Source organism: Narcine bancroftii, chromosome 4 (genome assembly GCF_036971445.1).
Source record: "Narcine bancroftii isolate sNarBan1 chromosome 4, sNarBan1.hap1, whole genome shotgun sequence".
NCBI lineage: Eukaryota > Metazoa > Chordata > Chondrichthyes > Torpediniformes > Narcinidae > Narcine > Narcine bancroftii.
In genome coordinates this window covers 72,908,259-72,923,615 of record NC_091472.1, presented here as the reverse complement: position 1 = coordinate 72,923,615, position 15,357 = coordinate 72,908,259, and the positions used below count along the sequence as shown (strand labels likewise).

The following is a 15,357-nucleotide window of genomic DNA, read 5'->3' as shown; positions in this document are numbered from 1 at the left end:
TAGCCAATTTTAGGCCATCAACAACCACTGTATCTTTAATGCATCTGGTAGAAATTAAACCACAATTCCTATTTCACTCAGTTGCTGGGATTCTTTCAAACTGCATTCAAAAGGGCTTTTTACACAGAGATCCCACAATACTGCTGTAAAGAAGGCCCGTCATTAAGCTGGATTTGGTTGTTTACACTGAATTGAACAATGCCAGCATAATGGTGGGCCAGTGTGCCATTTTACACAGCAAGCCAACATTCTGGGAGCAAGAGACGGGGTGTGTAACTCAACAGAATCGGCATCTAGTGTCACGTATAACAATATCAACATTTTTCCCCCCCCAAAATATGGCTCAAAAATATCCCCCAAGTCTTGTATGCGAAATTGAAATTAGGGTGATAGAGGTGAGTAATACTGACAGTAATCATCGTCACTGTGTGGCTCACTAGCATCACCACCAGCTATCATTGGGGGCTGGTGGCAGGCTGTCGGTGGTGGGGTGGGGGGGGTGGGGAGAAGCGTGAAAGTGGGATCAGATTAGGGACTGGTGGCGGGCTATCTGGAGACTCTCATGGTGGCCCGCTGTCTGTCCCCACACTGGTCATTGTTGTGTTGAGAAAGTGTCAGGTTCGAGAGATGAGTCTGGACACAAGGGTTTGCAACCAAATATTACTTTTATTAATACACAATTAATAGAAGACTGTGGAAAAATCATAGCGGGAATAAAACACACACATTTATAAAAGAGCATGGGAAAATTCACGCACAATTTATAAAAGTGTGGAAAAATCTACTGCAATTATTTGATCTACTGAGTGGTTTTCAAACTTTCTTTCCACTCACATACTAGTGTGGAGGCTGGTCTTTTATCACAATGCCACTCCCTATCACTAATCTCCTCTCCCTTAATATCTGAAGGTCTGTCAGTGACCGACTTGAATACATTCAGTAACTGAGCACTCACACCTAACAAAATGAAGAGTCTTGTAGAGGAAGCACCACTATTTCATCTCCAGCTCCAGCCATTTCATCTACATCACAGTTCAGACTTCTGCATTTATGGGGGCATGCATAGACATTCAAGATGGGCTAAACCACTCGTGCCTGCTGATCAGATATTCCCTAGTGAACTACTCGCTGTCAGCCAGATCAATTCTATCTTTTACCTTTGCTGCAGCTCAATTTGGCAGAATTGTACTGGGAATGATACCTTGCTGGTTTGGGGCTGGACCCAGCCACACTTTGTGATTTCCCTCACCCCTTCTCCATGAGCAGCCCACAGCAACACTAACATTTTGCAGCTGGGTGATCCCCACTACTGCAAGGCTTCCATGACGGTTTCACCATTTGGAGGGGGCCAAGAAGGGCAAGTGGGCTTCAGACTGTTTAAACTGAGGACAAACCCACAGATCAGCTTGCTCACAACACAAGGTGACTAGAGACATGTGGGAACAGCTGGGAGCAGGGCAGTGGGATCAATGTGGGGGCTGGTGGTGGGCTGTGGGGAGACTATCCTGGCAGTCCCTGCACTGTTCCCACTGCAGTGGGCCGTCGGGAGAGAGAGGGGCCACAGGCTGCAGTATTATTATTATTAAAAAGATTTTTCCTGTTGCCCTAGTTGCATATTTTGTCCAAGTTTACAATGCTTACCCATAAATGTACTTAAAAAAAAACGGTACACATACACATCCTTTTCCGTCATGGTCCCAAGCTGCCAGATCGCCTCTTTTACACAGCCGTCGATTCGGTGCTGTTATTACCTCTGCTGCTGGAAAAAATCCAGGGCTGGAATGACCCCCCCCCCCCACCCCTCAATTCATGTTTGCAGCTTTTACACAGAAGATGTGGCACCAAAAATGTGCAATATTCCCTGATCGAAGTGGCTGTGTAAAAGGGGATAGACTTTAACATAAGCTCAACACTAAGTTTAATGCTGTAACGTTTTGTTAAATATCTTAAACAAAAGAAGATAATGTTCAACTCAAAGTGTACCTTCTCAAAAGCCTGAAAATAAATCCCTTAACCAGTACCACAAAGAAAGGATTAAGTAGTCATTCTACCCAATTTATGGTTCAATAATCCAGCAAACACATTTGACTTTATAATCTGGATTTTCATCTGAAACACATCAATGATGTGATAGGGAAAGCTGTATTTTAAAAAAAATTCTACTTGCTATTCATGTCACATTGTGCTTGTATGCATGAAAACATCAGCAGAGAATTAATTTTGATGACTGATTAATAAAATATTAATTTTTAGCAATTTTGTTTATCCTGCTATTCAGATATTGACTGGAGGGGTGTTGACATTCATGGAATGATATCACCACTGTATAATTATCTTCAAACGGAGTGCAATACATTTTTAATTTAAAATGTTGCGTCCAGTATTACCTGTTCTTGTATGTAGTCCAACCTGTTAGGAATGTAATACTCCACATTTTTGTGTACAGTCCTTCTGAGACAAACACCATGATGAACTGGATTCAACTGCTTCATCTGCATGAGAGAGGGGCATGGATAATTCGCATTCACTTTTGGCTTGTACTGACAAACATCCACAATCCTCAAAATAAATGAGAGCATTGCTGTCCAGAGGAACTTGCTGTGCACAAATGGTCACCCCTTTTCCTACATAACAGTGACCAAAATTAAGAGATCTTAACAGGTTTTAGACTATTTTTTGGGAGTGGCCTGAGGTTTTGAAAGGCTGAATAGAGTTTCATTTCTTTAAAAGGTAGAAATGCATGTCCCAGAATCGCAAATATGAAATCTGACACTCAGTGGAAAGTGATGAAGAAAAGTCTGGATTTTGCAGTCAGTAGCAAACCAAATGAAACTTGCCATTAGCTTCTTGGGACATTTCTACAGACATCCATCCATCAAGTTTTAACAAACATTCCTGCTTTCCTAACGTTTGTGTTCAAAAGGGCAGTGTGAAGGAATTCCTGGAGTTTCAACAGCAGCCAAATGACCTTGAAGATCACAGACAAGCCAAGAAGGAAAAAAACACCCTTCTGTCTGCAACTTCTGAAATTTCATTGAACCAACTCCCAAGACTGAAGTGCAGAATGTTCACCAAGTAATTGTTAAGGGAGAAAGTGCTTACTAACCAGTAATTGTGTTACTGACTAGACAATGAAAATGAGTTTTCAGAATATTTTATAACAAGACTATTTTTGAAATCCCTCAAGTTTTCACTGATTCAGCTGATATTTCAATGGATAATCCTGCCAAACAACATGGTCTGATGATATTGGCTAAATAATCCACAAATTATTTTTTTTGAACTACGCTTTCACAAAATAACCCCAACTGTTGGCATTTCAGGCCTGTCATGGCAATTGGCTCTGTTAAACTGCAACATCTGGGTAGCCCCCCTGGGACCCGGTGTGATTAGTGGGGCAAAGGCACCTTTTAACTGTAGGGGGAAATCAACCCTTTAAATCACCAACCCAGCTATTAAAGGGGGATCCCATCCCCACGGTGACACATTAAGTGACATGTCATGCACTCTCGGGAACTATCGGTAAATCTACCCCTCCATCCCTTTAGTCACCATTCACCGTCAATGACCACCCCCTGTCGGTACCCACCCCCACCATCAATGAACACCCCCCCCACAGCAACGTCCCACTGCCACAAACGTTGAGCTGTCACTGCAAACCGGAGTGGTGTTCACAGTAGCGGCAGTTCACGGCCTCCCTCTCTCTTCTCTCACCCCCACCCTCCGCATCAACGACCGCTCTCCCCTCCCCACAGCAGCGACCTCTCGCCCCCCCCCCCCCCCCCATCCGCCCAGGCAGTGACCTCTCCACATCCTCCCCTTGGCAGCGACCACTCATCCCCCCCCCAACCCACCCTGGGCCTCACGGCAATGACCCCTCTCTCCCCCCAATTGCGGCAGACTCTTCAGCCAGGAGTAACCGGGTCAGCCATTTTCCTGTTTAAGCTGCCGGTGGACACAACCTTGTTAAATTTAACTGAGTTCCCTGACTACCTCTGAGGTAGGTCAGGGGCCCGGTTGGATTAGGACCACACTGACTGAGTCGGACCCTTTCTAACTGCCACATGAGTGGGGTGCTAACCGGGCAAATTGCCCAGTTAACCCCATTTTATACGGCAGTTTCAAAGAGCCTACTGATTACTGCTAGTTTTATTGTCATGTTAACTGCAAAATCTGGGCCAGTGACTCTAACAACACCTACATCCTTTGGAGAAATTAACACACATGGACAAAATCCATATTTGGATGGTTTTTATTCAAGCCCTCGTTTTATCATGATGTCGAATTTCTACCCTATTTGGTCTACATCTGTCTTTCCTTGTGTGTTCAAAATTCTTCACTCAAGTATTAACCATTTAATCAGATCGCCTCTGCAATGCAACAGGCAAAGTTGGAAAAAAAACTGACCATGTATCTCCAAAATAAAGGGAGAAGCTGGATAAAAAAAAAATTCTTCCAAAATTTACAGGAGGTGATCTGCCGTGGACTGAATTATTGTGAATCGGGGGAAGAATTTCACTTTTAACTTTTTCAAAGTGCAAACATGCACATAGCAGTCAAGCATAAAATGTATCACACAGCATTTTCATTGTATTGCTAGCTTTTTAGCATTGGGGTGACACTGAATGTCATGCTCTCCAAACACTCACCAGGCTTGAATGTCAAGAATGAGATAGTCAGCTTGGAAGAGGCAGAGATCACAAAGAAGGCTATGAACAGATCCTTGTTCCACTGGTTGGTAAATGGTCAGAAGGAGAGAATGATTAAGAACAATATTCTCGCTGGCAAAATTTGACAAGCGTCTTCACCAGGATTTGTACTAAAATTCTGTAATATATTGTATTCATTTGAGTAAAGACAAGGAGCAGAAAACAGCAAATGCAGGTTTCTAGCCAGTTAATTTGGGGCGACAATAAACTTTAAGGAATGGAGAGGTTTAAAAAAAATCAGGAAATGCTGGAAATACAGAGCAAGCTGGGTCAGCACCTGAAATGAGAGAAGCCCAGTTAATGTTTCAAATGTAGATTCTGTAACCAAAACAGTGCACAGAAAAAAAATCCAATTAAAGGTCTTTGATTTGCTACAAAAAATATTGAAGCAGCATCTTCCATCCCTTGGATCTGCATTTCTTCCGAAGTGTTTATTTGGAACAGTTTTATATTTTTGACATCTGGTTTACAGTCCTGAATGCTCCATCAAGCTTATGCAGAATTTTAAGGATCAAACCATCAAACATAGTTTTTAATGGATTGGAGACCTTAAATGAACACTCTTTATTTTTCAAGCCCTATATAAACAGCTCTATTATTCAGGTGAATTTATCAATGCTCCTTCCATTATCAATGATCTTATTGCAATATGTAGGTTAAAATTGTGCATTGTACTCTGAGGTCTAATCTTTGGCTTGGCTTCGCGGACGAAGATTTATGGAGGGGTAATGTCCACGTCAGCTGCAGACTCGTTTGTGGCTGACAAATTTGATGCGGGACAGGCAGACACGGTTGCAGCGGTTGCAAGGGAAAATTGGTTGGTTGGGGTTGGGTGTTGGGTTTTTCCTCCTTTGTCTTTTGTCAGTGAGGTGGGCTCTGCGGTCTTCTTCAAAGGAGGTTGCTGCCCGCCGAACTGTGAGGCGCCAAGATGCACGGTTTGAGGCGAGATCAGCCCACTGGCAGTGGTCAATGTGGCAGGCACCAAGAGATTTCTTTAGGCAGTTCTTGTACCTCTTCTTTGGTGCACCTCTGTCACGGTGGCCAGTGGAGAGCTTGCCATATAACACAATCTTGGGAAGGCGATGGTCCTCCATTCTGGAGACGTGACCCACCCAGCGCAGTTGGATCTTCAACAGCGAGGATTCGATGCTGTCGGCCTCTGCCATCTCGAGTACTTCGATGTTAGGGATGAAGTCGCTCCAATGAATGTTGAGGATGGAGCGGAGACAACGCTGGTGGAAGCGTTCTAGGAGCCGTAGGTGATGCCGGTAGAGGACCCATGATTCGGAGCCGAACAGGAGTGTGGGTATGACAATGGCTCTGTATACGCTAATTTTTGTGAGGTTTTTCAGTTGGTTGTTTTTCCAGACTCTTTTGTGTAGTCTTCGCACCAACCCTCTTTTCAATAGGTCTAATCATTATACAGTAAAAACCCCGAGTATCTGGAATTCAAGCAACCAGTTAAAAAGTGGGAAAAAATTAAAATAAATTATAACAAAATAATAGGTAAAAATATGTAAATTTAGAGGGGTGATGTCTATCTCATCCCAACCAGGAAAACTCAAAAGAAAGCAGCCTGAGCTCTAGCCACAGTGATGCGACAAACCCATAAAACCCTGATAGGTGTTAAAACGCCTTTGATGTGTGTAACTGTGGTTAAGTGTTAAATGCTGAGGGTGGGGCAGAGGGATGGAAAGAGCTTGAACTCTGCAGATTGTATAGAATTGATCATTTTAAATTATCGTCAATGCTGATACTGTTAATATTGACATTGATAATGCCTGATAACTGAGTTTGTTTGGAAAATCATAAGTAAAATATTTTAAAAATGTAAATTTAAAATTGTAAAAGTAAATGTTCTCTGAAGCAACATATAAAACTTTGGTGACAGCAAATATTCAGCCAGCTTTGCTCGTGGGAGCTTTGAATAAAGTTGTACGAAGCAGCAATGGCATTGCCCAGGATGATGAGCTAGTTGATGCCGTTCACCAACTTGGGGAAGGTTGGGGGGGGGGGGGGGGGGAGGAGGTTTAATTATCTGTAATGTAATTGTTCATCTTTTGTCGGCTCCAGGTAAGTTAATTTATTTCAAAGAATGAGACTGAAAATAAAGTAAAATGCTTTAAGGTTTAATCATTCTTGCAAGTGACATTTTTCCAGTGCAAGTACAGTATCTGCATTTGGGGTGTCAGAAACTTGGATGGGGAGGCAGTTGGGGAAGGAACTGTAGTTGATGTGTCAGGAGCTCAGATGGGCAGGTGGCTGAGGTTAGGGTTCGCAGTCAGGGGCATCAGGAGCTTAGATGGGTGAGAGGTTGGGGCCAAAAATAGTGGGGGGGGGGGAGGGAGAGGAGAAGTGGGGTCCACTTTTAAATGGGATATGTGGAAAATAAGCAATTTTTGGGCCAAAGTATAGGGGGGAGGGGGTTGACTTTTACGCGTGATCACCTATTACATGGTAGTTACGCATTGTAAGAGGAATACTCAAACAAGTAGAAAGTACACTTATCAGGCATCTATCAATCCCCATAGGTGCCAAATAACAAGGGTTTCACAGTATATATTTATCATTAATTATTTTCCAATTCTTACTCATCACAATTCATCATCCATGCCTGCCTTTCTTTTATTAAGAAATAACAAGCATGTTGATTAGTATAGTGGGACCATTTAAGAATTTTTCAGTACCTCATTAAAACTTTTGAAAGCAATTGTGAATTTGTTACTTTATGCAAAAGGTGAAATAATTTATATTCATGAATATAAAACTTAAGCGCCAACCACAACAAATGCATTAATACCTTCTTGAATCTTGTTACATTCTTCCTCAGTATTAACTTTCAATTTGATTTCATCTAATTCGTAAATGAAATTCTGTTCATTCTATTCTATTGATATTCTGTACAATTTTCCACAGCATTTGTGTTGATTTTTCTCTGCTGGCCTATTAGGTGTTTTTCACTTCTTGACAAGCCTCTGCATAATTATATTTGTCACGTCAACTTATAAACTAATTAATAAAATAGCACCATTTTTACATTCAATCTTTTGGATTCATGCCACTGTAATATTGGCTGATAAGTTTGTGTATTTTAAAAAAGTACACTTGGCCTGAATTTCTCTGATCCTCTTTCTAAATAATATGCAGTTATTTTGTACAGTGTGAAATCATCCCATCCAAATGATTCCTCAAGTGAGCAGCTAAAATTGTAAAAGTAAATGTTCTCTGAAGCAACATATAAAACTTTGGTGAAGATGACACCAAATATTCAGCCAGCGTTGCTCGTGGCAGCTTTGAATAAAGTTGTACGAAACAGCAATGGCATCGCCCAGGATGACGAGCTAGTTGATGGCGTTCACCAACTTGGTCCACAATTTGGTAGCTTTAACTGGACAGCAACTGTGATTTGGAGCAGCAAAGTCAGACATAATGGTTGTGAAATGAATGCAACACCCCATCCCATTGTCTCGATAATGCATGTCTTGACAAATTATTGATTTCAATTTTTCTGTCAGCATTCACAGTACCAGCTTTAGTTTCTTTACAGCTCTAATATCCAACCTTTGTATTAGGGCACAGCATTAAAAACAAGCTGGTTTAAACTGATTAATACAAGCCTTGTAATTTAAGAGATGGGAGCAATTTTGGAAGAAATATGAAAATGATTCATTTCATTTTAATCAGGATAAAGTTGAGAAATTTAATCTCCATACCATTTCATCAGACGCAGCAATATAAACAAATTTTTGACATATTTTTGCAGATGAATGATGCGTACCAATTAATTACTGCCAATAGAGAGAAATAAATCAACTGGGTAGTGACAATCAACTGTGAAGAGTCCTTTAATTTCCTTTAAAAATTCTCATCCGATCTAGTATTTACAAATCATATGCAATGTCACACTGAAAACTATCACAGCATGGTTAATTGATTTGAATTGCTTCCTGCATAAAAGGTCATTTCAATTTTTTTCACATGAATTTATAATGCAGAAAATTGCAGTAAATGGTTTATGACATTTTTAGAAATACAATTACACAACTGAATGTGCTCTGTCATGAATGGAAAGTTTGTCAATGCAGAACTTGAGGTCATTGGTGATACAGAGAACTGAATGTACTACTATCCATCAGGAAAGGAATGACTGCTGGTTGTGTAGACTGTAGACATTAAAGCAACTGTATGCAAAACAAATTATTCCAAAAGTTTTAATCCTGCAATGGACTGACAGCAACACATTTCCATAAAATGAGTACTGTTGGTTTTTTAACTATCTTCCTGTTTTCAATCGCAGGTTCCTTTCCCATTCTAATCTTCTCCCAATTCTTCTGAAGAGAAAGTGTCAAAAGATTCCTCGATATGAACAAAAACAAGGAAGGCAAATAGATAGCGAGGAAGGAGAGGAAGAAAACAGCGAATGAAGGGAAAAGGTTCTTATTATAAAACTGTATCTCTAAATAAAGCAATCTAAAATCATTTTACATTGGTGGGTAGTAGATGTCAGAATACTATAATGGCTTAAATACTAACAAACTGTGAATATTCAAATGCAACCATATTCTTCCCTGGAGGAGGCTAGTGTAGAAACTGCAGGGGCTTTGGCAGCTATATTTAAAATATCCTTAGCTACAGATGTGGTGCCAGAAGATTGGAGCGTAGCTCAAGTTGATCCATTGCTTAAAAAAGACCCAAACCCTGGAAATTATAGGCTGGTGAGCCTGACATCAGTAGTAGGTAAATTATTAGGTTTTCTAAGAGATCGGATATACAAATATTTGGATTGACAGGGAATGATTAGGGATAGTCAACATGGCTTTGTGTGTGGTGGGTTGTTTTTAACAAATCTTTTAGAGTTTTTTGAGGAGGTTACCAGGAAAGTTGATGAAGGAAAGGCTGTGGATGCTGTCTACATGGACTTTGAATAGGTACCGAGGTTAGTCAGGAACGTTCAGACACTCAGTATTCATGGAAAGGCAATAAATTGGATTCGACATTGGCTATACATGAGAAACCAGAGAGTAGTGGTGGATGATTTCTTCTCAGACTGGAGGCCTGTGACTAGTCGTGTGCCTCAGGGATTGGTACTGGGACCATTGTTGTTTGTCATCCATATCAATGATCTGGATGATTATGTGATAAACTAGATCAGCAAGTTCACAGATGACACAAAGATTGGAGGTGTTGTGGACAGCAAGGAAGGCTTTCAAAGCTTGCAGGGGGATCTGGACCAGCTGGAAAAATGGGCTGAAAATTGGCAGATGGAATTTAATGCAAACAAGTGTGAGGTGCTGCATTTTGAAAGGACAAACCAGGAAAAGACATACACAATAAATGGTAGGGCACTGAGGGGTGCGGTAGAACAGAGGGATCTGGGAATACAGATACATAATTCCCTGAAGGTGGTGTCACAGGTAGAGAGGGTTGTAAAGAAAGCTTTTGACATATTGGCCTTCATAAATCAAAGTATTTGAGTATAGGAGTTGGTAAAGTTGTACAAGACATTAGTGAGGCCAAATTTGGAGTATTGTATGCAGTTTTGGTCACTTAACTACTGAAAAGATAGAAAGAGTGCAGAGAAGATTTACTAGGATGTTGCCATGACTTCAGGAACTGAATTACAGGGAAAGGTTTTACAGGTTAGAAGAATGAGTGGAGGTTTGATAGAGGTATTTAAAATTATGAAGAGGATAGACAGAGTAAATGTAGATAGACTTTTTCCACTGCTGGTAGGTGAGATACAAACCAGAAGACATGGGTTAAGGATGAAAGGGGCCTGTTTCTGTGCTGTAATGTTCGATGGTTCTATTTATTCTTGTTTAAAATACTGAAAACCCTGCATGCAATGATCACCCATTTTCCTGATCAGTTTTAACCACTGTCCTTGTTAATGTAATTAAAAAATCTACAAGTCGGAATGCCCTTAAGTCCAGTAAAATCCCCATTACCAGCACTCAATCAACCGAAATTCAAACAACTAACTAATAAATAAATAAATAGATAGAATGTTGTAATAAATAAATAGATAGATATAAATAAAGTTTTAAATAAAAGTTTAAAATTGTAAAAGTAAATCTTCTCCAAGGTAGCACACAACTCCTTTGGAGCAAACATTCAGCCAGCAATGTGTCCTGGTTGTGCACTGCCCATAGCAGCTATCTGATTAAAGTTTCCACTAAAGTTGTGTTTGAATAAAATAGTGTGTGTCTTCTTTCCACACTCATCATAGCGTGTACGCTACATTGGTGACCCCGACAGATCCAACCAGCAGTTGGATCCAAAATGACTGATCAAGCGGAGCAAGCGACCATCCACACAGTCTCCCTCAGGTTCCCAACATTCTGGGTGTTGCAACCACACGCATGGTTCAAGCAGGCCGAGGCCCAGTTCCAGCTTCACCACATCACCGCCAACGACACCCGCTACTTCTACGTTATGAATGCCCACACAGACTTTTGAGCCAGTGCGGCGCAGGTTCAGCCACGTGCACATTGACTTAGTGGTTTTCTGTGAGCCACCTTCTGATCATGGTAGACTGCTCCACGAGGTGGTCGAAGGCAGTCCCACTGGCTGACACCGCCACAGAAACTTGTGCCAGGGCACTCGTTGGGGTCCCGGAGCATCTTACCTCGGACAGGGGAGCACAATTTACCTCCTGCATCTGGGTGGTGCTGGCTAACTTTCTGGGGACACAGCTCCATCATACCACAGCTTATCACCTGCAAGTCAGTAGGTTGGTGGGGTGCTTCCACAGGCACCTCAAGGCAGCCTTGATGGCCCAGCTCAAGGGTCCCAACTGGGTGGATGAACTGCCTTGGGTCCTGCTTGGAATCCACACAACGCCGAAGGAGGACTTCAAAACCTCGGTGGCAGAGATGGTCTACAGCACGCCTTTCATCATCCCTGGGGAATATCTCACCCCCAAAGTCCCTGCGGCGAACCTCGAGAGCCTGTGGCAGAAGCTGGGTTCTTTGGTCCAACGGCAGCCCCCACCATGTGGCCAGCCCAAACATAGTGTCCCAAATGCCCCAAGAACTTCTGGTTCATGTTCTTGAGGAGGGGCGCTCACAGACCACCATTACAACGACCCTATAAGGGGCCCTACAAGGTCATTAGAAACAATGGTTCCACCTTCATCCTCAACATCGGCGATAAGGAGGAAACTTTTAACATCGACCACCTGAAACCGGCATGTCTGGACTGCAATGAGTCACTCTGCTCTCCACCCCCATGATGCAGGGGGTGTAGTGGCCCATGCACGGAGAAATGAACCAACCCGCAAAATGGCCGATGAACTCAGCGACCACATGGACTTGGCCGTCATCCCAGGTGACCTCCACATGGCGGGAAGACGAGAAACTCTGGCAGAAACACCAGCCAACCAGAGATCGGCGCTCCGATGATGCAGGGCCCTGACATCAGTGCCAGAGGCCCACATAAGCAGAGCTGCTGGTGCAATAAAGCAGTCTTCGATTTAGACCCCTTGTGCCTGCATCTTCCTTCCAGACTCATCATGACGTGTATGCTACACTATTGGCAGAAGAAATACTGCCCTCTACTTGGACTGACCCACGAAAAGGCAGAAGAAGGCACTTGTCTAAAAAGGACATTTCTCTGAAGCACCTCAACAAGGGTTTCGTGAGTAATTCTGTCAACCCCAGTCTCTTTCGCCCACTTCATTATAAAGCCTGCATGTTGCATCATTCGAAGGCCCATGCATCTCAACCACATTAAGCCTGTACGTTGCATCAATTTCAAGCTGATGTCTCCATCACTGAAATTCTGAAACTGAACTTTGAAGAATTGGGCCTTGAGCTGTAGGGCTTGGGGTATTCCACACGCGCACAAATATATTCGCGCATAGTTAGAGTTTAAATTAGATAATTGCATATAAATATAGTTAAGTTAGTTAAATTACATTAGATGTTACTTAATTGTTGATTAATAATTAAAAATATTATTTTAAATATAACACTAGGATCATTTTTGAAACTGCTGTCGTGTACGCAAGAAGAGTCTGACTGAGACACTAGCATGGAGGTCAGTCGAGTTATCAGTGTGAGGAGAGGGAAATTAATTATGATGGCAGCATGGTTAGTGTAGCGGCTAGCATAATGCCGTTAAAGCACCAGCGACTGGCGTTTGAATTTAAATGTTTTAAGTTACGGGAATTAGCTGATTAAAGTGAACTTTACATAATTTAACAACTGCAATGGTGATTTATTTTTCAAATTACATTTTGCACTGTTTTTTGTCTTTTAAAAGGTGTAATCTTAATGTACATGTCTTAGGCATTGGAAAAGTGAGTCTCAGTCAACTGGAAAATGTGCATTACCCACATCCACATCATTTTAGGGGCAGAATAATGGAGATTTTACTGTAATTTGCTCTGAGGCCAGAAGAACCAAGCTTATTCCAGCTCATGTCCACTAAGCCTGTCCCAATTCACTCCCATTATATAGCAACATAGGCACTAGGACACACGAGACACAGAATGGTTGCAGCATGGGAGATGGCCACTCTGCCCTTTGAGTCTGGACTGCATCTATACAAGGGCAATTCTACTGCTCTCTTATAAACAGCAAAGGATCCCTGGTACATTTTAATCATTCTCAGGCCATTCATTCACAAGCCATTTGATGATCCCTGTAAAGATCACTCAATATCGTTATTGGATACCAAGATTTCAATGAAGAGTGTGGTTCATTACTGCACCAGCTTTGATTGCTTTGCCCTCAATATTCCCCAATTCAATGCCCATACATTACAAATGAAAGATATCAAATGTAAATGGCAAGAGAAATTTTAAGCCAATCAGCTATTTCTAGCATTGACAAAACTTTGACAAGGTACATCGAATAATAAACATGTTAAAAATATACCACAATCACAAATACACAGAGGACTAGCAAGGGAGTGCCATTATCCAATGGCAATCACCAGCCATCTGATTTCCTCTTCCTCTTGCACTCAGTCTCCTCTCCCCAACATTCCCATTAATCCTGCCAAGCAAATGTACCTGAAAAGGTATCAATGGTATGAAGTGGATTGAAAGATGATTCGACCAAAATTACCCAATCTAGTGCAAACATTCAGAATTTTATGCACAAATTATACCCAACACAACCAAATTCTACTAATTTTACTTCTTGCAAACTTCCAAGATTCTTAAATTGCAGTTGTCTGGGGGGTACCGGGAACTAACAAACGCATCTTAAAGTTGCTAAAAATGCCAAATGATGTTACAAATAAATGACTGCAATTTTTATGGTGATCTTCAGTTATTTAATAATGGTGTTGCTCACATTTCTTGCCCTATGAACTTTCATGTAAAACATTTACATTTTGAAGTTCATTTAGCAGGCAGCATTATTACTAATATTCAATTAACCAAAGAATATTTTAAAGCAAATTGATTTTAAAAATTTGATGTAAAGTGCTGCTGGATTGAACAACCTCATGAAACGTAAATTAGTTTGAATAGAAACCTCACAATGAAAAGCTGTGCTTAGAACTAGCACAGCCTTGGGTTCAATCTGTGCTTGAATAGTGAATTCCATCCAAAGCAGAAACATCGTTGCCATGCCAACAATGCCATCACGTCTGACATTTTATCCTAACCGTGGATGAGTTAACTTTTATCTAGGCCTCCCCAACTAGTGAGAAGATTACCCCTACCAGCCAGCAGGAGATTATGCTGACTCCAGGAATGTTGGGATCAGGTTCAAGGACATAAAAATGACAACAATAATATCACAAGAGCAAATCACATTACACATGATGAGTTGAGAATAGGACAAAAGAGGTGACTCTCACGCATTCACACACAGTATCTTTGTAAACTTGGAAATCTTATTCATTATTATTTTCACTCAAAACTTCAATACCTTGCAAGCCATAATCAGTACATCTTCCACTGTTTGATCTACTTTAACGGCTATGATTGCTGCTTGGTTGTCCGGAAAGCAGACACGTGCTGTACATTCTGGAGAACATTCCCAGGCTGTTACTGGAAAGTAGCCATTCAAAGATCCATCGAGCTCATGCTGAAATAAAGTTAATACCAATTAAACACAATTTAATTTTTGTTTCATTTGCTGTGTCCAAAATATTTCAATACCTCCAAAACAATATTCAGAAGCAATGGCGTCACCTGGGGTTGGGGGGGGGGGGGGGTGTTCAAATTTCACCAGGTGACATCTTAATGACTGTCTATAAATTTTTTGTGCACAGCAGAAATTTTTAATGTTTAATAAAACTATCCCTGTACTTAGTTATAACAACGAAAACATTTTTCGTAAGCCCAGCAAGGCTACACCTACAAGGTTAAAACTCTATGCTAATTTACTTTTTGAACCTTCTAATGAGCTCCGGTCAGAACTGCCATTATTACCCAATTACAATGACGCTTTGAATCATGTGGTTTCATCTGCACGTGCTACAAGCGCATGCTGTTTTGCTGCTGGTGTTTTGTTTTATATATAGTCGCTGCTTTTGTCAAATTTTCTGGTGTTTTAGCTACAATATTGTGGTAATTGATCTTTCCGAGTAACATTAGCACAAAAAAAATTACTAAGGATTCAGTATGGTCTGGTACGGGAGGAGGTCCATGGTGGGGGTGGGGTGACACCATGAGATACCGCATCAG

At 41.4% G+C, this 15,357-nt stretch overlaps 1 protein-coding gene across 2 annotated transcripts in view; it reads right to left on the bottom strand.

Annotated features, from left to right (window-relative positions):
• LOC138760682 (rho guanine nucleotide exchange factor TIAM2) overlaps nucleotides 1–15,357 on the bottom strand; it is a 314,168-nt gene that overhangs the window by 91,172 nt on the left and 207,639 nt on the right. For both annotated transcript variants that reach the window (XM_069931610.1, XM_069931609.1), the window contains 2 exons: nucleotides 14,597–14,755; nucleotides 2,388–2,492 (listed from right to left, as the gene is read on the bottom strand). In XM_069931610.1, coding sequence (XP_069787711.1) covers nucleotides 2,388–2,492; nucleotides 14,597–14,755 — 264 coding nt within the window. The remainder of the gene's footprint in view (nucleotides 1–2,387; nucleotides 2,493–14,596; nucleotides 14,756–15,357) is intronic.